General features: G+C 48.7%; 1 protein-coding gene across 17 annotated transcripts in view; it reads right to left on the bottom strand.

Annotated features, from left to right (window-relative positions):
* PKNOX2 (PBX/knotted 1 homeobox 2) overlaps nucleotides 1-23,128 on the bottom strand; it is a 339,410-nt gene that overhangs the window by 37,995 nt on the left and 278,287 nt on the right. For 16 of the 17 annotated variants that reach the window (XM_075909457.1, XM_075909455.1, XM_075909456.1 and 13 more), the window contains 2 exons: nucleotides 2,421-2,550; nucleotides 1,434-1,531 (listed from right to left, as the gene is read on the bottom strand). The exons of the other annotated variant lie outside the window; for it this stretch is intronic. In XM_075909457.1, the coding sequence (XP_075765572.1) occupies nucleotides 1,434-1,531; nucleotides 2,421-2,550 (228 nt within the window). The remainder of the gene's footprint in view (nucleotides 1-1,433; nucleotides 1,532-2,420; nucleotides 2,551-23,128) is intronic. 17 annotated transcript variants of the gene reach the window in all.

Below are 23,128 nucleotides of genomic sequence, written 5' to 3'. Positions count from 1 at the left end.
AGAAGGTATGGTTCCCCTAGAGCCTGGGGGCAGGGTAAATAGGATGAAGTTTAAGAAGGACAAATGCAAAGTGCTCCACTGCGGAAGGAACAATCTATTTCATGCATACAGAATGAGCAGTGACTGTCTAGGAAGGAGTACGGTACAAAGGGATCTAGAGGTCGCAGTGGACCACAAGCTAAATATGAGTCAACAGTGTTGATGCCTTTGCAAAAAAGCAAACATGATTCTGGGCTGCATGAACAGGAGTGTTGTGAGCAAGACCCGAGAAGTTATTCTTCCACTCTACTCTGCGCTGATTAGGCCTCAATTGGAGTATTGTGTCCAGTTCTGGGTACCACATTTCAAGAAAGATGTGGAGAAATTGGAGAAGGTCCAGAGAAGAGCAACAAGAATGATGAAAGATCTAGAGAACATGAGCGATGAGGGGAGGCTGAAGGAATTGGGCTTGTTTAGTTTGGAAAGGAGAAGATTGAGAGGGGACATGAGAGCCGTTTTCAGGTATCTAAAAGGATGTCACAGGGAGGGGGGGGAATTGTTCTCCTTGTAGTTCTGGGGAGTGCCCCCCCCCCCCACTCCTGAAGCTACAAAAAGTTTTAGTACCAAGAAGCACCAGTACAGACAGCGCTTTATCGATGCAAGCCACGTCCCGACGATAAAGCTGCCACCCCTCGTTGGGTGGGAGGGTCGCTCTATTGCCGTGAGCTCTGGCTACACTGCTCAAGTCATGGCACTGCCATGGTCACGCTGTAGCACAGCGGTGTAAACAAACCGTTACGCTGACTTTTTGCCTATCGCGTATAGCCACTTACACAAATGTACTGACTACAAAGTTAGATTTTAACTGTTTACGTTTCCCAATGAGTTTGCCTGAAGTGTCTGGTAAATAGTTCAAGTTTACAGAGGTCTTGGGTTTGGAAATCCAAGGGCTGGCTTAAGAGAGAGATCTTGGAGGCATTGCGGAGAGTTCTCTGAGAACATCCACTCCGTGAGCAGCGGCAGGCAAAAAAACAAACAGAATGTTGGGAGTCATTAAAAAAAGGGATGGAGAATAAGACAGAGAACATCGTATTGTCTCTCTCTAAAACCATGGGACGCCCACATCTGGAACACCGCGTACAGCTGTGGTCACCTCACCTTGAAAAAGATCTCTTGGCATTGGAAAAGGTTCAGAAAAGGGAAACAAAAATGATGAGGGGTTTGGAACGGGAGGAGGGAAGGGAGGCCACCTGTCCTGAGAGCGAGCGTGTCACCAGGGGCAGCATGAGCTGAGGCCAGGCAGGAAAGGGGACTGGGGAGCCGGGGAAGCTGAGAGAGCAGCGATGAATGAAAGATGAGCAAGCCCTTGCCCTGTAGTTGTCCCCCTTTGAAACGCTAAGGAAGCCAAAGCTCTAGCTTAGCCCTTTCGAGCCCCTCAGTCCCGCCCATCTTACCTGTGTGTTTTGGATCTGTATGGCTCCTTGCGGGATTGCTTGGGTTACCATCTGGCCCTGAGACGTTACCATCGTTACCGGCTGGTAGAGGGCTCCGCCTGACAAAGATATGGTTCAAAGCAGAGTGTTAGGGAACAGCTGGCATTTCGCTCTCCAGGCGGGCCAAGGAGAGGCGTAGGCACGAGGCCAGTGGTTTCCCTGGTCCCAGTGTGGCTCAGGGTGTGATGAGGAGTCAGTTTGGAAGGGAGCACATTAGTGCTTCTCGCTGAGTTGCACGCTGTCCAGTGCAAAGGCACAGGGACTGGACCAGCCAGACACAGCGGGGCCTAGAGCCAGTCCTGTAGTTCAACCAAAGGGTCCAGCAAATGTATGACAAAAGAAGGTTACTCCCTTCCAAAGCCAAGAGCTGCCAGGTTCCCAGGCCCGGGGACAGCCCCAGCCTGGAGGAGCTCTTAGGGGATGGATTGCCCTCATCCTGTTCTGAGGATAAGAAGACCTCTGGAGCTACACGATTTGATGTTCTGTAAAGCGGAGAGGACAGACGCCTGATGCATCAGCACAGCAGCTCTTTTAAACCACATCAATTCTGCACTGGACAGAACTGATCTTGGGCCACAGGTCGGCACCCAAGGCAGATCTAGAGTTGCTGAGGTATCAGATGCTGCACAGAGCACAAAGAATTGTCCTGAGGCAGTAACATGCCAGTAAACCTTCTGGCAACCCAGGGGCCAGCCAGAAGCACTGTGAGCCGGGCTCCAAGGAGGCAGCGCCAGCTGAAGCATCAGAGCAGTTAATGATCTCAGCTTTACCAGAAACATGCAGGGTCCCATTTCACAGCACTGGAGTCAGAAACCTGAGATGTGCAAAGTGCCACCCGGTTCCATGCCAGCCCATTTTCTCTGGTTTTCTTGTCAGTTACAGAAAAGAAGCCGAGCATGCAAACGACGTGACTAACATGGTCACTGATGTATGTTCCACGCCTCCCACCTGACACAACTTGTGAATTGACGGTTGTCATGGAGATGTTCCCCTGCTGCAGCGCTGATGCCGGTACCACAATTCCCTGGGGGTTGTTGGCCACTGCAGTCATTGAGTTTGGAGAATTCTGCAGCAAATCCTGGAGAGAACGACACAAACCTCAGCTTACACAAAGGTTCCAGGCGCAACCAGTCGCAACAAGCCTCATTGGGACGTAGCCTTTCATCAAAGTGGAAATTCAGTTAATCCTGTGCTCTTCTGAAGAGCCAGGATATCAGAGATCTCCAAGCATTTTAGAAATATAGTCTCTGAACAGACTATATAGTCTCTGAACAGAGACTAAAACGTACTCCTTTACAGCAAAGAATTTCTGTTGTAAATATTTTGATTTCTTTTTTCCAGGGGAGAATTTCAAAATGAAACAAAATCGTATTTCTTCATTTAGATTCCAATTTGCTTTAAAAAGAATGTTTCATTTTGATTGAAATTGACAGTTCAATTTACACTTCAGAAATGAAAGCAACTTTTTGAAATTCTAGATTTTTTACCTCCAGTTCTAATTCTGCCGCCTGTTATTTGGAAACAACAGGCTTGGTAGTGTGGACACACCGCTTATAAATTTGAACTGGGGGGGGAGACGGTTATTTCGGAATAAGGTCCTGGTAGACCAGGGCTGAGTGAAAAAGGGGTCAAATAAAACCCTCTCTAACAATGTGGACAATATTTATTAAATGATTCAGAGTTGCAAAAAGAAGTGGGAGGAGGAGAAAAGAGGAAAAACACATTTGAATGTTCAGAAAATATTTGCTTTTCACAAAGTAAAATGAAACAATTCTGTTTAAGCTGAAATGAAAAAAATGCCTTATTTAGAAACTTTCTTTAAAACAATCCACAAATTTGGTTAAATACTATTTTTTCCTTGGGGGTGAGAAAGTCACACACATTTTTAGTGGGAATTTTTTTTTAATCTAAAAAATAATTACCATATCTATTAGCATCTCATTCTTATTTTATAGATAGGGAAGCTGTTTAATTGGGGGTTAGTTGGGTTATTCTTGTTTTCAGCAGAAGGTTGGGCAGGATGACCACCTAAGATCTCTTCTAACTCTCAACTTCCATGACTCTATGATTCTAAGTTAGCGCAGACGGACTGTATGATTTGCCAAATGGCACACTGCAAAGCCAAAAGAACACAGACCCTCTCACTTCAAGTCCCGTTTAAAACCATTTTTCATAAAACAGAGTTTCTGATGAACTTTTATAAACTTCAAATTCTTCATTAAAACTCTTTGATGTAGTTCAATTTGAAAAACTGGACTGAAATGAAACAATTCCTTTTTCTTAGTAAATGTTCGCTGGCTTATCAATTTTTCATCCAAACAAAAATTGTAATTAGATTTGAAATGAAAATACTCATGTATTATTAGTTGTTGTTTTTGTGTGTCAGTCTTTCTCTTCCTTTCCCATACTTTTGCAGGGAGTTAGGAGGTGAGGGGGAGGTTAGACTGGGGAAAAAAAGGAAATAGCTTCCAAAAATTAAAGCATCTTATTTTGATTTATATTTGACTCAAATTACACTGAAGCAAACATTTTCCATTTCAAATCTAATACATTTCATTTGGATAAAAAATATTCAATAAATAGAAAAGAAATGCCACTTTTTGACCAGATCTCTCAAAGTGTCTGAGATGGGTGATGGGGCACATAACTTATGAGGAGACACTGAAGGATTTGGGCTTATTTAGTCAACAGAAGAGAAGAGTGAGGGGGACTTCCTGAAGGGGGGTTCCAAAGAGGATGGAGAGAGGCCATTTTCAGTGGTGATGGATGGCAGAACAAGGAGCAATGGTCTCAAGTGGCAGTAGGGGAGGTCTAGGTTGCATATTAGGAAAAACTATTTCCTTAGGAGGGTGGGGAAGCACTGGGATGGGTTCCCTAGGATGGAACCTCCATCCCTAGAGGTTTTTAAGTCTTAGTTTGACAAAGCCCTGGCTGGGATGGTTTAGTTGGGGTTGGTTCTGCTTTGGGCAGGGGCTGGACTGGATGACTCCTGAGGTCTCTTCCAACTCTATGACTTACTTGGAGTCGTTTCTGCTTTGAGCAGGGTCTTGGACTGGATGACCTAGTCTTCCAGCCCTAATCTTCTATGCTATTATGATTCAATGTTTCTCCCAGTAACGTTCCACCTAAAAGTCCTGTAGATGTAACCATGTTGCTCAGGGGGTTGGTTTGTTTCACCCGCAACTGCTGTAGCTAAATCAATCTAACTTATAAGTGCAGACAAAGCCTAACTCTAAAAATACTTCACAGGGAGTCTGCCATTGGATCTGGACTGCTGCATGTGTGCAGGGCAACACATCGCATTCTGCTAAGAAATGAGCATGGCACGGTGACTGGCTTTGCGAACATGAGATTTCCCAAATGGGGGAGAGGCGGCACAGCGCACGGCACATATTCCCGTGTTAGCACCAGCCCCCCTTGCCACCAAGTACATCCACAGGAAGGGCTACGTCCCAGCGGTGCGATAGGCACTTGTGGATCACCATGGGTATTTCACAGACAGCAACGTGGTCTGGAAAGGAGCAAGATGCACAGAAAGTGGAAAATGGGGACTTTCTTTCCATATTACAGCGGGGGGCGTGGAAATGCCCATTGTGATCCTGGGAGACCTGGCTAATCCCTCGCAGCCCTGACTCATAAAACCACACACAAGGAACCTGAACAGCGCTGAGCAGTGTTCTAACAACAGGCTGAGCAGAAGCCGTGCCGTGGTCGAAGGTGCCTTTGGCAGATTGAAGGCGAGATGGAGGTGTCTGTATGGAAGGTTAGATCTCAATGAGGACAATCTTCCCTGGCTATCACAGCATGCTGCGCTTTGCACAACTTGTGCGAATCTAAGGCGCAAATGTTTGCTCAGAGTTGGAGCCCTGAGGCACAGCACTTGGCTGCCATTACAGCTGTCAGAGGAGCTCTAAGGGTTGCTGTGAACATCGGGGAGACTTTGAGGGAACCCTTTGAAAACGAGGGGCACTGAAATAAACCTCTGTGACAGCTGCTTCCAGGCTGCAACCCCCGCCGCCTGCAAAACAACACATAGCCAGGAACGTGCCTTATAAGCCTGCCCAGTGGTTGCTCTGTGAGATTACTGAACATTAAATACAAACTCTGACTGTTATAACAGTGTGCCTTTATTCATCAGAAAACAGTGCTCTGAAACGCAATAAAGCATCCGCAACAGCTGGTAAGGGAGCTTCTGGGTTACAATTCACAAGAGAGTGCAGGTGTGGGTATCATACGCGAAGCTGGGAGCAGGGGAGGAGTGCATGGGAAAACGAGGACTCCCCGAGAGGGGAAAGGAATGTCAGACTGTCGGGGGCGTTGCTGGACAATGTTTTTAATCCGCCGAGTGGGTGGATTGAACTGTGTTGGCTCACTGCTGCTTAACTAAACACTGGTGAAGGCCAGCTTCTCCTCGCAGTTCCGCCATTCCCTTTCCCAGCGCTCTCCCCAAGGCCCGCACTCATTCAATGATGGAGCGAGCATTCCATGCACCACGTCCTTCTCGGTTCTTTGTGGGCACTCCCTTGTATTGCAGCCTCTCCGATGTGATCTGTGGGGGGCCACCAAGGTCTCTGATGTTCAGTACAATTCACAAAAAGGAGTCTGTTTGCATCAAGTCCTATGCTGTAACATTCACGCGTACAGCCCCCTTTTCCAACCTTTCCACTCATGTTTCAGCCAGCGCATCTCGACAAGAACCATAGTCCTGGTGAGCGACGGGGTGGGGGTGCCTGGCGGCTGTGCTTACAGACAAAAGAAATTCCATTCCCATTACAGGAACACAGTTCTAACCACGCCACTCTTCTCCATAGGTGGGTGTCACCCTCGCAGACAGCTCCCAGCTCAGGGCAAGCAAGGAAACCGGGGCCCAGCTTCTCCAGGCTTGCGGCTTTTGCAGCCCACCTACAGTCTGCCGTGGGGCCTGGTAAGGACCAGTGTCCTACAATGGGGGAGGAGACAAAGCTGCCCTGTAATGGAACCTGAGGTAGAAAATTTACAAGACCCTCGTGAAACGTTTCAATCGGCAATCTCTGCAGGACTCCATGGAGACCACGGTGCACATCGGCCTCCTGTCGGGCCATATCGATGCGTGTTTGACCACAGACCCGCAGCCCAGCACTCCACCAGCCACAGCCACCTACCCAGCATCTCAGCCCCTGCTTCCTGGCTCTGCCGTCAGCAGTGGAGAGCAGTGCCTGGCTGCGGTCGCGGGGGGAGCTCCAGTTCTTGTCTACCTCAACCTCTTCGTCTACGATTTCATCCTCCAGGTTAGGTCCTCCGCGCACGGCCCCTGTACCCCCCCCAAGTGTCTATGGGGCTCTTGGTGATGCAGGTGGGGTCTCCGCCGAGGATGGTGTCCAGCTCCTTCCACAACCAGCAGGTTTTCAGTGAAGCGCTGGGATGGTGGCTTTATGACAGGCTTGTCTGAGCTCTTCAATCTTCACAGCAGCGTGTCCTGCTCATACCCCTTTAAACACAAGGATGGAGAAATGTGTCCGAACGGGTCCCAGTTCCTACCGGTCATTTTCAATGGGTACTGAACAGATTCCTCTCCTCAGACACTGATTAGATCCAACAGCTCTGTGCTGGACCAAGCGGGAAGCCTTTGGCGTGACGGCCAGGCACGGACATCTGGGAAGACACCATGAGACCAGGGCACACGGAGCCAGCACATGGTGGAGGTCCAAGCGCTCAGGTTGTGTAGGGCACCACAAGTTGTAAGGCTGGCCCTGTGTGGTGTACCTCATGCATTGCATCAGCTGCTTCAACAATCAGACTGTCACTCTCCTCCCCAGTGACTGCGCACAGAAAAGCCAGCCTGCAGGAAACAGACTTTACATACCGTGCGGCTTGCAAGGGGGCTGGTCACCAGGCCGCAGGGCAGCGGCGTTCAAAGCGCTGACCAGAGGGGCTGATTGGGAATTGTGGGCCCCTTCCTGAAGGCCAGAATCGATGACAAATGCCTCGAGGTGTGTACACTGCCTGTTTGCCAACACCCCAGGGAAGGGAAAAGACAAACGTTTCTGGTTGATGAAAATGGTTGTTTTTCCCAACTGTCTGCAGTGTGAACGCTCACACAGTTTTCTCATCCAAAGGCACTTTTCCTTGACAACACTTGCCAGTGTAGACTAAGCCAAAGGGAATAAATGATGAGAATGGAGAGAAGTAAACAGGGGTGTCCCCCAAGGGGCTGTACTGGGACCAGTGCTGCTCAACATATTCATAAATGATCTGGAAAAAAAGGTAAACAGTGAGTTGGCAAAATTTGCAGGTGATAGAAAATTTATTCAAGATAATTAAGTTCAAAGCAGACTGCAAAGAGTTACCAAGGGATTTCACAAAACTGGGCAACACAATGGAAGAGGAAATTCAATTCTCAAAAATGCTGAGCAATGTACATGGCCAAATATAATAGCAACTAGCAAATAGAATGTTAGGTATAATTTTAAAAAGGATGGAGAATACCTTAGTGCCTCTATATAAATCTGTGGAACGCCCACATTTTGAATACTGTGTGTAAATGTGGTTGCCTCATCTTAAAAAAAAAAAGAAGAAGAAGAAGAAGAAGAAGAAGAAATCACTTAGACACTTTCATGCATTTCCATAAACACAGGAGGGACATCTGGTGGGGCTGGAATGGAGTCTAACGCACTACAAGGAGCCAGGCTGTTAACATGCAGGAAACATGTCAGTTTTCCAGGAGGCACATCCCCTTACTGGGACATAGGGTCAGTAAGGATAGTTTGGGACCCCAATCCCAGAAACTGAATGTAGGTCCTGCAAATGTGGGGGAGATTCAGCACCATTATACTAGCTAACTAGAAGCAAGTCGGTAAAGCCCTGAATGGATACAAAGTGTGTATCCACAGCCCACCCATAATCCGCAGACATGGTTCATGGATGTGCAAATATTTTGCACATAGAGCAGATAGTTGCAGATGTGCAGGACTCAGCAAATATGGAAGAAGGATTTCTAAACCGGGCTGTGCTTTAATCCCTGGACTCTTCTTGTCCATTAAAGGTAACTTGTGGCGTCTCAAGGTTTGCTGCTCGATTTGCACTTGAATGAGCTGATGAGCCCTGTAGGCACAGACTGGCAACTCTTCAGGATCCCAAAGCCTAGTATTTGGCTATAGAACAAGAGGGCCGTGAGGCCAATAACCCACATTGCCTAGATACAAATTCATAGAGTGCACTGAGTACATTGTCTCAAGGTAGCTTTTAATGGAACACATCCCAGAAGGATACTTGTGGAGCTGGGCTCACAAACAGCCCGGGTGTATTTACAGTTCACCATACACCCGAAAAGCAAGAGAGCAGGAAAGATGCAAACATGATTAGAGAAAGTGCTGTACCGTGGGAGACTCAGAGGGCTAAGTCTGCCTGCTCTATCAAAACAAAGACCGAGTGGTGATTTGATTGCAGTGTTAAGCACCTTCATAGCAAAAATTTCTGAAACTGGAGGGCTCTTTAAGCTAGCACAGAATGGCAGACGAATCGATGACTCCAAGCTGAAGCCAGGCAAATTCAAATGAGAAACAAGGCACACATTTTACCAGGGGTGGGTGGTTAACCACTGGACCTTACTGTCAGAGCAAATGGGAAATTCTCCCCCACTTCCTTCTCTTTAGCCAGACACAAGCTACCGGGCTCAGGACAGAGGTCCCTGGCGGAGGTAAAGGCCCGATTCACAAGAAGTCAGGTACGATGATCAAGAGGTGCCTTCTGCCCTTGAACGCTGTGAAGCTACACTGGTGGCCAGACCTTGCGACATCACAAGCATCGACTTTCCAGAGTGCCAGGGTGGGCCTGACTCCCAACTCTGCCCCAGACCTGCCCCCATTCTACCCCGACCCCAAGACCACACGGTGCCCTGCCTGCCCCCCTCCCAGCTTTATCCCCACCCAGTTCTGCCCCCTCTCCCAACTGTGACACATCATCCCTCCTCCCCACTGAGCCCCCTGAATGCCGTAAAACAGCTGATCGTGGTGGGCAGGAGGCACAGGGAGTGAGAGGGAAGAGCTGATCTCTGGGGCCTGCCAGCCAATAGCAGATCCTGGGGGGAGAGGGCAGCTGGTAGGTGCTAAGCACCCAACATTTTTTTCCTGCGGGTGCTCCAGCCCGGGAGCTCCCACAGAGTCAACACCTATAATTTAGATAACAAAATCACGTCGGTCTCTACTAAGCATGTGCAAACTGACATTTTACAGAGGCTTATAACTTCCAAGTTTGAGCAAATTTTCCAGGGGGCAATAAGGACGTCTGCTGACATCAGGATGTCCCCTCCCCACCTCATTTCAAGTCCCTGCACATAGGCACAGAGCTGCTAGAACCTCTCAGTGAACTTGTAGTAACTTTTTTTAACATGGGGAAACAATGTATTCCCTCCCCCCCCCCCCCACACACACACATCTTGAGAAATTTCTAAACCATTTGTATCTGAAACCTGCAGTAAAATTCCAAGCGAGGCAAGTTTCCACCCTAACAGCGGAAGCCTGGCAAGTCAGAAGTAAGGCCGTGTTTCACTTTGCTAAAAGTCATGGACAGCTCATGAGCAGAAAACAAAAATTCTCCCCCCCACCCCCTCCGACCTGCCCAGGACTTGTGCTAGAGACCTCTGACTAAATCATGAGGGTGGGGGATGAGACCTTTCCACACCCAAACTCATGGTGCTGCTGGAGGAGGAGGGCATGAAGGCCCAAGACTGCCCCAGCAGCAGCTGGTGTGGCTGGCCGAGGGATTGCCTGAGCTGGTCCTTGTCATGGAGGTCCCAGAAAATTATGGAACTAGTGACTTCCATGACAAACTCTCAGCCTTAGGTATAAGCAACTGAAAATGGGGTCGCAGAACAGAAAGTATTGGAGAACCTTAAATCTAGGCTTATAATAAAGGCCTCCTGCTTATACCAGAACAGTGTTCAGGGAGCATCTCTTCCATCTCTATCCTCTTTGTTAGAATAGAATAGAAATCAAATCCCCTTTGGAGAAAACCTTGGGTTTAAGTTTCCAGGAAAATAAAGACTCCTAAATTCATTTTAAAAATTCCAAAGTTTATCTGTGAATGTCACAAAATCTCAAGAGCACTGATGTTTTCCTGTCTCCTACAAAGTGGTCTGCACCGATGCTGGGCTGTTTTACTTCACTGATGATTTAAATGAATTGAATCTGTGCTACAAAAACTGATTTGTGCTCAATACATATAGTGCAGCCCTCCCTTGGCAGTGAAAGCAGCTCTCAGAAAGCTGGTAAAACAGGGGCATTGTATTAAAAGAAAGAAAGAAATGAAATGCTGTCGAGTCAACCAATAACTAACTCAAGCCCTAATCCCGGTGTGTTTCCAAAACTGCACATTGGAAAAGGCAGTTTAGAAGGCCATTCAAAAGTCCGTATTTGGCCCGAGTTTGCCTATTATTACCCTGATGGAAGAAGATACTACACTGATTTTATGACATTTTATTCTCTTCCCCAAAGCCCCAACACCAGCCCAGAGCACTAGTGGTGTGTCTAGATTACAGGGGTTTTTTTGAAAAAAGTGGCCTTTTTTTAAAAAAAAAAAAACCTTCCCTTGCTACTAGACTGCTGCCACACTCTTTCGAAAGTAAATCGAAAGAACGCGGCAGTTTTTTCGATCGCGGTAAACCTCATTTTATGAGGAATAACGCCTTTTTTCGAAAGTGCTCTTCCGAAAAAGGCGCTATTGCATGCAAACTGTGCTTTTTTGCAAGAGAGCGTCTAGACTCTCTTTCGAAAATGCAGCTCGCTTTTTCAAAACATCTGCTTGCAGTGTAGACGCTCTCTTCCAAAAGAGGCTTGTAGTCTAGACGTAGCCTAGGTGCTGTAACACACGAAGGGTACATCTACACAGAGATACAAGCCCTGCAGCACGGCCACAGCTGCTGTGGGTCAGCAGCATCGGGCTCCCAGGCTGTCTGGCTGAACATCAGAGTGTCCCAGAGCTCGGCCCCCAGGCCACGCCTGAACTTGGCAGCAGCAGCTTTTCAGCCTGGGAGCCTGAGTCCTGCGAGCCCTAGTCAGCTGTTGGTTTCCCTTGCGTGCTCATACTCTACCAAGCTTTGAAATTGCTCGGTCATTTCCAGTGGGCTCATCGTTGTGCCAGGGGGGCTCCTGCCCTGCCTCCTTCCAGACAAACTATTCAGGGGTCTTCTTCAGGCAGAACACCCAGCGGCTTATTGGCAAAGTTCACCACCAAGCACTTCGCCTCCTGGGCCCAATAGGAGAGACCCCTCCCATGGCTGCAGTTCTCCCAGCCTACAGCTTTATCACATGCGTGCTGTTCTCTTCTGCCCTCGGACCTTCGAAGCCGATGAGGCCAGTAGCTGCGAACGCTCTCCAGCCTACTGTCAATCCATGGGCCTGGGCCACCACAGCCAAGGGCAGTACTCAGAATCCTTCTCAAGGGTGCCTCTGAGCCCTTCATGCCCCCTTGAGAAGGACTGGGGAGGCCCAATCCTTCAATGGGGAGGGAGGCCTCTTCTAAGTCCCTTCCCCTCTCACCGCACCTCCCAACCAGCCCAATGGCAAGGCAGGGCCATGCACACTTGCAAGCTGGCGAAGGAGGGGGTCATTCTTAACCAGGCAAAGGCAGAGCCAGGACCGTGTCTGCCTACCCATCGGATCTGGCACTTCCCCCAGCAGCCCCTCCCCAGTGCTGCCCTGTGCCTCCCTGCAACGCACAGCATCTCGAAAACCTCAGGCTAGATATGATGCTGCAACAGAATGTGATAGAATTTGCTGTAACAAGTCACTGCAACACGACCCCGGTCCCTCCGCCAGCTGGCAGTACAAACACTGCCTGGATTCTTCCTTCCAGACTCCCAAGCTGCTAGACTGCTCCTGACCCGACATCTGACAGGCAACAGAATAAAAGGCAGCAAAAATCTTGCCTAACCCCAGTGCGAGGCCATGGTGGGGCTTTGGGCGTGACGTGCATTATCCAAGTAGATTTGCTTCTCTTTGCTCTAATACAAACCGGAGTAATTAAGAACTTGAGAAAAACATGAACAAGCTGCTCTCAACAAAGCTGACAGCAAAGGGGAAGTTTTAGCCTGCTGTATCCTTTGCCAGTGGGAAGCGAGAACTCTTCTATTTCAGCCTTGGGGATTAAGCCTGAACCATGACAAATGTTCTCTCTTTCTTTCCTTTAAAAATTGTGCACTTCATGCCAGCCCCCCAGTCGCTGCCTTTTCCAGTGCATCTTCGGCCTTCTCTGCGACCCAGGCCTGCCTTCAGCCCCTTGTGCAGTTGTGTGTTTATGTCTCAGATAAGCCACATTAGCTCACATCGGTTTTACTGCAAAATCCATTAACCTCAAATTATGAGTAACCTGCACTTTGCAGATTTCATGCAATGTCCCCAGAAGCAGCTGACTCCAACCTGCCTGTTTGCTCAGAACAGAAGATTAGAGAGGAGAGCGCCCGAAATGAAGGTCAGAGCTTTCCAGAGGGCGCATGCTGAAGATTCATGGGAAGCCTGTCTGGTGCCATTGAATATTTCTCTGGGTTCACGGCAATTCTCAATGGACTGTCCTTTCCATTAGCTCGTCTTGTGTCTCCACGTTATTCTGCTGCTGTGGAGATGGTTGCTAACAACCTCATCGCATTCAAACTCTTCTATGCATGAAAGCAGCTCTAGGAGAAAGTCTCTGCTTTTGGCAGAGGACACAAAGTCAGTGCGATAAGAAACACTTCATATCTCTCAACTCTCACTTACTTTCACCCTCAATATACAAGCTCCCCCCCCCCCCATGTAAACCATAGCTCACACGATGCCCTTTTCACCGTCACTTATTTTGAGCTCACTGCTCATTTGCCTTGGTGTCTCCTGGATCCAGGGGATTTGCAAGCCTTTAACGATTTTAAAGTGAATTTTGGGCCGGTGAAAAGTGCTAACCACACAGCCCTGGACTGCAGAGTTGTCTCCATTATTTCAAATATGTATTTGGCACTAGCGTTATCTGGGGCCACATAAAAACGTTGAAACTGGGGAAGTCATCCAGCAAATATCCAAAAAGGGCCACATACCCACCCAACATAGTCACACCCCCAGAGAACACGTCATTTGAAGGCTCGGTTTATATATGAGGTGTGATATGGAGCTGTCTAGTGATGTTGTAGGCCTGTAGGCAAGGTAAATTAATAACACTCAAAATAAGAAAGTGTCATGAGGAACACTGCAGCATGACTGTGACTAGTTTTTACTGTTTACATTAATTCCAACACATTCGTATGGAGCTTACTGGTCAAATTCATCAAACAACATTTTTTTCAGAAATAAAATTTTTCAGCGTGTGGCAAGAATGAAGCATGTTGCAATTACTAACATGAAATGTTTTCACATTACAGATTCTCAATTGTCAAAGTATCTCACCAGCACTTCGCAGAGCTTGTTATATTTTAAATTCAAATGTGAGACCAGCTCAGTCTAACACCACTGGGAAATTGCATGCCCATAGTCTGAACAGCATAGCTTCCTATTATGAATATGCAAAAGCTAGGAGAGGAAGAAATGGCTGAAGGAGAAGTAGAGAAGACTAAATCCACAACCAAGTCTTTGCTTCTGCTCTGAAGAGAGATGAAGAGCATGTGGCAGCTCCTACAAGCCAAGACAAACCCATCTGGCTGTGGATCACCTCCAGAGGTGCTTTGCCACTATCTACCGCAGTGCCTGGAACACCAGATTTACAAGCATCTCTGTGGAAAGTAGCCGCTGTTGGTGCCAAGCACACGGTGAGATCTGTGAGTGGGCACTTGATTCTGATGGCACGTGTAGCTTCCTCAGCCCAGTGAAGAAATCTGGCCCCGAAACATTTGCTAACATGGCCAAGAAACCCAACGCTGAGTCCAACGCTGACGGACAATCACAGCAGCGATCAGCCCAGAACCAACTGCACCCTGTCCTTAGCACGGCAGCTTCATCCCCCCATAGGACCTGCCTCTCTGATGGAACAACGAGAACAGACAAAGGTGAATTGGGGCATCAGCTGGAAGCTCAGACAATGTACCCTCGCAGCCACAGTGTGCATCCGAGGTGCCTTGCCTGTCACAGTGATGGTGGCTGGAGACAAACCCCATGCACTGAGGAACTGGCTGTTCAGTACCTAGGCAGGTCCTCGAAGGTCCGAGCCGAGCGAATGCTGTCTGCAAAGTCTCTGGCAGATACAACAGCAGGCAGGCTGGGGAAGTGCAGGAAGACACTGCTGGACAGGATCTAAGGCTGGGTACAAGAAACCCCAGATAATTGGTGACTGGCATGAGCCTCCCTGGAAAATGCTTCTAACGCTGGTATCAGACCAGCAGTCACATGCCAAATGTCTCTGTGCACACAGGGTTCGAAATGCACCCCAGAGGGCAGGAGCACTCCCGACACAAACAGGCTTTTTCAGCGGGAAGTGGCAAAGCTCAGGAGCAGCACAGGTGCTGAAGAGGCACAAGATGTGACAGTACTCGAGAGGAGGCAGACAGGAGGCTGCTTCTTCACCCAGTATGTGCAACACGGCGTTGAGGTCTCCTGGTGTCAGAGGAACCAAAGCCATTACGCCTGGTACAGATGTGTTGGTCCTTGTATAACCCACCCACCTAGTGTGGGTCCCTGTCCCATGGAGTGGCACTTAGACCACGTACAGAGTGTGATAAGAATGAGTGAGCTCCACAGCCTGAGCTGATAGTCAGCTGGCTTTACAGCTGAAGCTGTAGATGCTCCTACACTAAGCTCCAGAGGCCCCAGGTTCAAATCCGCTCAGTGGCGGTTATGCTTGCTGTTCACTACTTTCCAAAATGGACCACACAAATACTGTGTGGACTGAAACAGGTGCAACCAGCCAGTGTCACTCCATGCAATTTGTGACTCCTGATCTCCTCATTGTATATCCTGCTGTATGTGCATGTGACAGGACCCCAGATTACAACCTGGAATGGGGGTGCCACTGTGCTCCCTTAACTTTCCAGCCAGGGATGTCTCTCACAATGCCTTGCCAAGTGCTGTCACCCCTCAGCACAACAGTATATGGAGCCCCCCCCCCCTTTAGCTAGATGGCACGCATGCTGCCCGGTACCTGTCCACCTCTCCCTTGATGTGGAGAGAACACACCAGTGTTTGTGAACTGAGCTGAGATTTCCCAGGCATTTCAACCAAACGCTTTAGGTAAACTACAAAGCTGACGTATCAACTACAGACAGAGCGATTCGAAGCAATCACAAAAGGTCAGAGATCGCTTCCAAAGAGAATAAACAGTCTAAATACTAAACCTTATTCCACAAGGCAGTTTGTGGCTCCAGCAGGTTTTCCAACCCCACTAGATGTTCTAGTTCTTAACACACAGGCATCCCATTGAAGCCTGGGACCAGTTTCCTCAGTTCTTTGTCTTCTCAGTACTCTTGTTGCTTCCAGCATAGGTGGGGGAGGAGAAAGGCAAAAGTATGATGCCTCTTTCCCCAATTTATATCCTCCATCCATGTTCCCAGGAAACACTAACCCAGACGTGTCCTGGTGGGCTTTGCTGAGTCCTGGAACTGAGCAACCCCCAGCTATGTGTTAGTTGTGCTACCCTGTTCAGTATTGTAAATCTCTTACTTGCAATGCCCCTGCTGATGAATGGTTGCCTAACACCCACCTGGGAATGGATCACCACATAGCAGTAGAGACTTAACCTTACAATATAACAACCATACACCAAAGTCTCATATCTTCACACACATTAATGACATACATATTTGGATGGAACAATGAGTTTGATGCAGATCATGACCTTTCATATCATATCTTACATGGCATGTTTTGTGTGAAATATATCATAATTCTGTGAGGGAGTTCGGGGGAGCTGTTTTGGGGTACAGAGGGCCACAACACATTGCCAGGATGTGGCTCAGTGCCATCGTTATTTGGGATTGGGGAAAAAAAATCTTCATTTAATGTCAAAGCAAAGTGAGCGTACTACTTCAAAGTGTTTGCCAGACTGGGAGAAAGTGACAGACAAGCCACGATTTCTACAACAAGGACATTGGTAGCAGTGCTGTATGACCACAGCAAGAAAGAAAGGGAGATCTACAGGGACCCAAACTGCTTGTACCTCAGTCTAGCCAGCAAAGAGAAGTCACTCAGCAAATTCCTACCATAGGAGGATACGTCTGAGTACTGGGATGGGTTCCCTAGGGCGGGGGTGGAATCTCCATTCCTAGAGGTTTTGAAATCCCGGCTTGACACAGCCCTGGCTGGGATGATTGAGTTGGGTTGGTCTTACTTTGGGCAGAGGGGTGGACTCGATGACTCCTGAGGCCTCTTCCAACCCTAATTTTCTATTGCTCTATGATGTCTTTGCATACAGGTAAACCAGATATTGTATCACTATTGCAACATGGATGGAAAAATGTGGCTGCTTAACTACTTTCTGGGCTACTTTCTCCAAGGGTCCAATGGCATCTGAGCTTTTATAAAAACTTATTTGTGCCTGTATCATTGGGTGTTGCTACACAACTGTATTTGCAGGGAGAACAGTCTTCCCTGAACAGCGCTACACAACTGCGAGGGCAAATGATGAACAAGAGGATGAGGCTGTTGATTAGAAAGGTTACCAGCACTATTACATTCCAGCTGTGCCTGTACAATTGTATTACTGAATTGCGTTTGTTTTACCCGCTAGTATCAAATGTTATGGCTTGAAATAACACTTAGAGTCACCTAACTAACGGAAATAAAGGCAAATATTTCCCGGTGGTCATGTTGACGATGTCGTTGGGCAGCCCCATTGCATTGGTAGCATCACCTAATGACAGCTCCATCTCATAGCTCACCTTAAAGCAGACTCAGTGTTTTCTGGGCTGCAGGTTCAGAACCAGAGTCCCTCACCTCTCGCCAAACTTCTATACCCAGTGCCTCCACCCAGAGACTGCAGCACAGAGTGGGGCCAGGAGGCAGTGGGTTGGACACAGGGAAGGCAGCAGGGATCCCGATTCAACTGGATGGGGTGGCTGAGACCCTGATGCCGGACCCCATTGTGCAGGGACCCCCAACCTTGACCCCTGCATGACCCCAGACCTCAAACCTGCTGTGTGGTTTGAGGCAGCAGCCCAGACTCTGCTCCACACATTGCCAGGCCGGGCAGCAGCTGGCACCTCCTGGCCTGGACCCACTGGGCTGGGAGTGGGTGGCAGCCTGGACTCTTACACCATGGTGTGGGGCTGGGGAGCTGGGACCCCGGAGCCTGGATCCCACCAGGCTGGGTGAGGGAGCCAGCGTTGACTCCAACTCTGCCGGGCTAAGCGGCAGCAGTAGGCCCACTGGTCAGTGAGGAGGGTGAAACAGTAACAGGAAACTTGGAAATGGCAGAGATGCTCAATGACTTCGTTTTGGTCTTAACCGAGAAGTCTGAAGGAATGCCTAACAAAGTGAATGCTAGTGGGAAGGGGGTAAGTTTAGAAGAAAAAATAAAAAAAGAACAAGTTAAAAATCACCTAGAAAAGTTAGCTGCCTGCAAGTCACCAGGGCCTGATGAAATGCATCCTAGAATACTCAAGGAGCTGATAGAGGAGGTATCTGAGCCTCTAGCTATCATCTTTGGAAAATCATGGGAGACAGGAGAGATTCCAGAAGACTGGAAAAGGGCAAATATAGTGCCCATCTATAAAAAGGGAAACAAGAACAACCCAGGAAACTACAGACCAGCCAGTTTAACTTCTATGCCAGGGAAGATAATGGAGCAAGAAATTAAGGAAATCATCTGCAAACACTTAGAAGGTAGTAAGTTGATAGGGAACAGCCAACATGGATTTCTAAAGAACAAATCATGTCAAACCAATCTGATAGCTTTCTTTGATAAGATAACGAGTCTTGTGGATAAGGGAGAAGCGGTGAATGTGGTATACCTAGACTTTAGTAAGGCGTCTGACACAGTCTGGCATGATATTCTTATCAATAAACTAGGCAAATACAACCTAGATGGGGCAACTATAAGTTTGGTGCATTACTGGCTGGATAACCGTACTCAGAGAGTAGTTATTAATGGTTCATGATCCTGCTGGAAAGGTATAACAAGTGGGGTTCCGCAGGGGTCTGTTTTGGGACCAGCTCTGTTCAATATCTTCATCAACGATTTAGATGATGGCATAGAAAGTACGCTTATTAAGTATGCAGATGATACCAAGCTGGGAGGGGTTGTGACTGCTCTCGAGGATAGGGTCATAATTCAAAATGATCTGGACAAATTGGAGAAATGGTCTGAGGTAAACAGGACGAAGTTTAATACAGACAAATGTAGAGTGCTCCTCTTAGGAAGGAACAATCAGTTTCATACATACAGAATGGGAAGCGACTGTCTAGGAAGGAGTACGGCAGAAAGGGATCTAGGAGTTATAGTGGACCACAAGCTAAATGAGTCAACAGAGTGATACCATTGCAAAAAAAGCAAACATGATTCTGGGATGCATTAAAACGTGTGTTGTGAGCAAGACACGAGAAGTCATTCTTCCGCTCTACTCTGCGCTGGTTAGGCCTCAGTTGGAGTATTGTGTCCAGTTCTGGGCACCGCATTTCAAGAAAGGTGGAGAAATTGGAGAGGGTCCAGAGAAGAGCAATGAGAATGATTAAAGATCTAGAGAACATGATCTATGAAGGAAGGCTGAAAGAATTGGGTTTGTTTAGTTTAGAAAAGAGAAGATTGAGGGGGGACATGGTAGCAGTTTTCAGGTACCTAAAAGGGTGTCATGAGGAGGAGGGAGAAAACTTGTTCATCTTGGCCTCTGAGGATAGAACAAGAAGCAATGGGCTTAAACTGCAGCAAGGGAGGTTTAGGTTGGACATTAGGAAAAAGTTCCTACCTGTCAGGGTGGTCAAACACTGGAATAAATTGCCCAGGGAGGTTGTGGAATCCCCATCTCTGGAGATATTTACGAGTAGGTTAGATAAATGTCTATCAGCGATGGTCTAGACAGTACTGGGTCCTGCCATGAGGGCAGGGGACTGGACTCGATGACTCTCGAGGTCCCTTCCCGTCCTAGTGTTCTATGATTCTATGTGCTCCGACTCCGCCATGCAGGGCGGGCGACAAACAACAGCAGGGACCCCAGAAACCCCTGCACTGGGGCAGGGGCAGCCAGACCCAAGAGCCTGCCTTGTGGGGTCCCGGAGTAGCCCAGAGCTCACCGCACAGGGTCAGGGGTGGGCCAAGGGCAGCCGGCGCCCTGGATCCCAGTGGGCTGGGAGATGAGCGGCGGCCCAGACTCCCACTCTGAATTTGCCAGGCGAGGCAGCAGTCTGGATCCCGGAGCCGGCCACATGGGGCCAACGGCAGTGGGGATCCCAGAGCCCAGGGTGGCTGGGACTCAGTCCCACAGTCCCTAGCACCCCGCTGAGCTGCACTGTGCTAAATGGGCAGCATGCAGCCTGCGGGCTGGGAAGCACTGGTGCAGAGCGCACTAAGCTGATCACACCGGGGCCTCTGCCGCTCCCCCACGCCGGCGTTCCAAATCCGAGCAACCCGTCGTCCAGCTCTGCCCTCCCCCCACCTCCATCGCAGCACGGGGACCGCGCAGCACGAGTGGCGTATGTCCACTGGCAGCTAATCCCAGAAGCGAGGCCCTGCTGACCTGTGAGCTTCGCCTTGAGCCCGAATCTGTCCAGCTGGTGGGCTAAAGGGACTCGCTAGACCCGCCGGCCGAGGGGGTCTACGTGTGGCCCACGAGGCGTTGTGCCCACTGCCGCCCACGCGCAGGCCTCTCACATTCGGCTGGTTTTCATCCACGGCAATTTTCCCCTCCCTGAGTTACTGAAGTGGCAGGAGCATCGCCGGGTCTGTGATGTGAGGAGCGTGTGGACTGCACGCAACCCGTCTGTGAGCGCCGGCGGCTCCCTCTGCAGCCAATCGAAGTTCTACAGTCCAGTGAGTGCATGCGCACACACACACACACACACACACACACACACACACACACACACACACACACACACACACAACCCTCGCCCGCCAGGCTGTCTTGGTTTCAACAATCTGGCAGCCCCCTGATGTGAAGGGGGGCCACACCTGTGGCCATGCACTAGCCTGGGCTGCCCCCCACTGCACTCAACCCAGAACCAGCACTAAGATCGCGCTAAAAACCCTTTCATGTAATGACTTGGAAACCTGTGCCCCCCAGCTTGCCCCACACCACGCTATGATGCCCCCCATGTCCCTCTCACCAGCCTGCTCCATTGCATGTCCCAGGCTTCCCTCTCCTCCAGCGGCCCACTGCCCCGTCGGGCTGCTAAGGGCCAGGCATCAGGCCTGAGGGTTGTGCCTTCGGCAAGTCGGTGGGAATGTTTCACATCTGGCTGAGCGTCCAGGAGCTGTAGTTCCCCCAGGCTGGTCACTAGAGGCTACTGTGGCACCTGGCTTCAGACCAGCAGTCGTCCTAGCTAGCCGTTGGATCAAATCACTAGCTAAAGGGGTTTTAAAATAACACAAAGCCCACATGCATGTGTGGCTTCTCTTCCCCTCCCGGTGCGCTGAGTGAGCCAGGCATTCCTCTGCAGTGACAGGAACAGGAGGAGACCACGTTACGTCTTGTGTCTATATGGCTCTGGATCCCAGAGGGATGAAGAGCTCTGTGTGGCTTGAAAACGTGTCTCTCTCACCACGGGAAGACCATACAAAACCTAGTACCTCACCCACCCTGTCTCTCATTGCTTGGGACTGCCACTGCTGCAAGAACCCGTCCTCCATGCCTGTCACCTGGCTCCCTCAAAGCATGTCCACACTACAGAATTAAGTCATGTTGACCTTCCCTTCTTGGCCACACTGTTCCTTGTGCTGGGGGAGTGCATCTTCCACACAAGTGCCGACGCCGGCTGTAGTGGAATGTCCTCGGACACTTTCAGCCAGACCCCCCTGCCCTGGGGATGACAGCTGGAGTCCCGCAGGACAACAGCCGGACCCCTTGTGCCCCCGAGCTAAGGGCTGAAGGCAGGGATCTGACTGCGAGCCCCAAGAGGTGGGGGGCTCTTAGCTGTTAGCCATGGGCAGCGGGGACCCTGCTGCCAACCCCACATGACTCATTCACAGAATGACTATCAGAGCACCTGTGCTTTTTCCCTCTTGCGCAAAAGGGAGTTATGCCTTGTAAAAGGAGGTTTACCTGCGGTGGAAAAAGCCCTCTGTTCTGCCGTTTTATTCTTGATTTCCTTGCGCAAAAGCACAATTGAGGTGTGGATGCTCCACGGGTTTTTGCACAAAAACCTTGCAGTGTAGACGTAGCCTAAGGGGAGCAAGCTAAAATCATTAAAGCTACTTGCTCTGTCGTAGTCTATTAATGATTCTTAAGTTTAAACTGTTAGGAGACTGTTAAGAGTCTCTTCCCTAAGAGGGCAGGCCCAGCCAAACGCCTCGGGTGAATGTCTGTTCCACTGTATGATACAGAAACGCCGAGCTAGTGATCCATCCATATACAATATTAATAATGATTAAAGAGCAACTCCACATTTCTCACAATTGTTTTGGTTGCTCTTTGAACTCTCTCCAATATTTCAACACCCTTTTGAAAGTGTGAACACCCAGTCTGGATGCAGTATTCCAGTAGTGGTCTCACCGATACTGTATGCAGAGAAAATACCATTCTCCTTACTCCTGTGTGAAATGCCTGGTTTTTATACATGGAAGGATAGAGGTTTCCCCCTCCCTACCCAATATCGTACTGGGAGCCCATGTTCAGTTGATTATCCATTATGATAATTCGCTTTGGTTATTCGGGGTCACTGCTTCCCAGAATAGAGTCCCACATCCTCTCAACGTGCCCGACTGTCTTTGCTTTTTCTGAGATGACCTCATATTAAAATGCAGGTAGTTTGATTGCGCCCAGGTGACCAAGCAATCCAGAGCCCTCCAAATCAATGACCTGTCCTCATTGTTATTGTCCATCTTACCAATCTGCCTTTCATTTCCAAAGCTTATCAGTAATTATTTCCTACTCTTCTCCAGATCACAGGTGAAAATAGGGTTGGGTCAAGAGCCAATCCTCCTAGCGATACCAGAGAGACCTCGCTGGAGATTCCCCTTCTAGTTAATAATTTCCCAGTAACAATTATAGTTGAACATCGCTCAGCCAGCATTTTTGCCACCTAATGTATCATGTTGTTTCCGTAGGCTTCTAATGGTATAATGAGAGTATTGTGTGTTACTACTGTAAACATTTTACAGAAGTCTAAGCCTGTTACATCAATGCGATCACGGGACTCCACCAGCTTTATAATCTGTCAAAAATGATTGATGTTGATGATGATCCTGTTCCTGTGACAAGATCTATATTCTAAGAAACCAGGTGGACTGGCATGAATTATATTTCCATTCTTTAATTCTTTACCGTTAAAACTCTGTATTGGCTGTTTAATTATTTTACCCAGGCTCGACATCTGCCTAGGAGGTCGATAATCACCCAAGTAATTCCATATTGGAACTACATTAGCTTTCTTCCAGTCAACTTCCCCAGTTTTTTGTTAAAAATTAATAGCAACAACTGGAGAGCTCCTCAGTCAAGTATTTTAAAACTCTTGTGTATACATTTTAAAATATTTAGCATTACTAGATCTGTTTAGCACCTTCTTTAGTCACTGCTAGAATAAAAGGTAACCCATCCTCATTACACGATGCTGATCATTATTTAGCTTTGTTCCAAATAC

This window comes from Pelodiscus sinensis, chromosome 26, assembly GCF_049634645.1.
Source record: "Pelodiscus sinensis isolate JC-2024 chromosome 26, ASM4963464v1, whole genome shotgun sequence".
NCBI lineage: Eukaryota > Metazoa > Chordata > Testudines > Trionychidae > Pelodiscus > Pelodiscus sinensis.
Note: the sequence above shows the minus strand (reverse complement) of the source record. Positions and strands in the feature narration are given on the sequence as shown.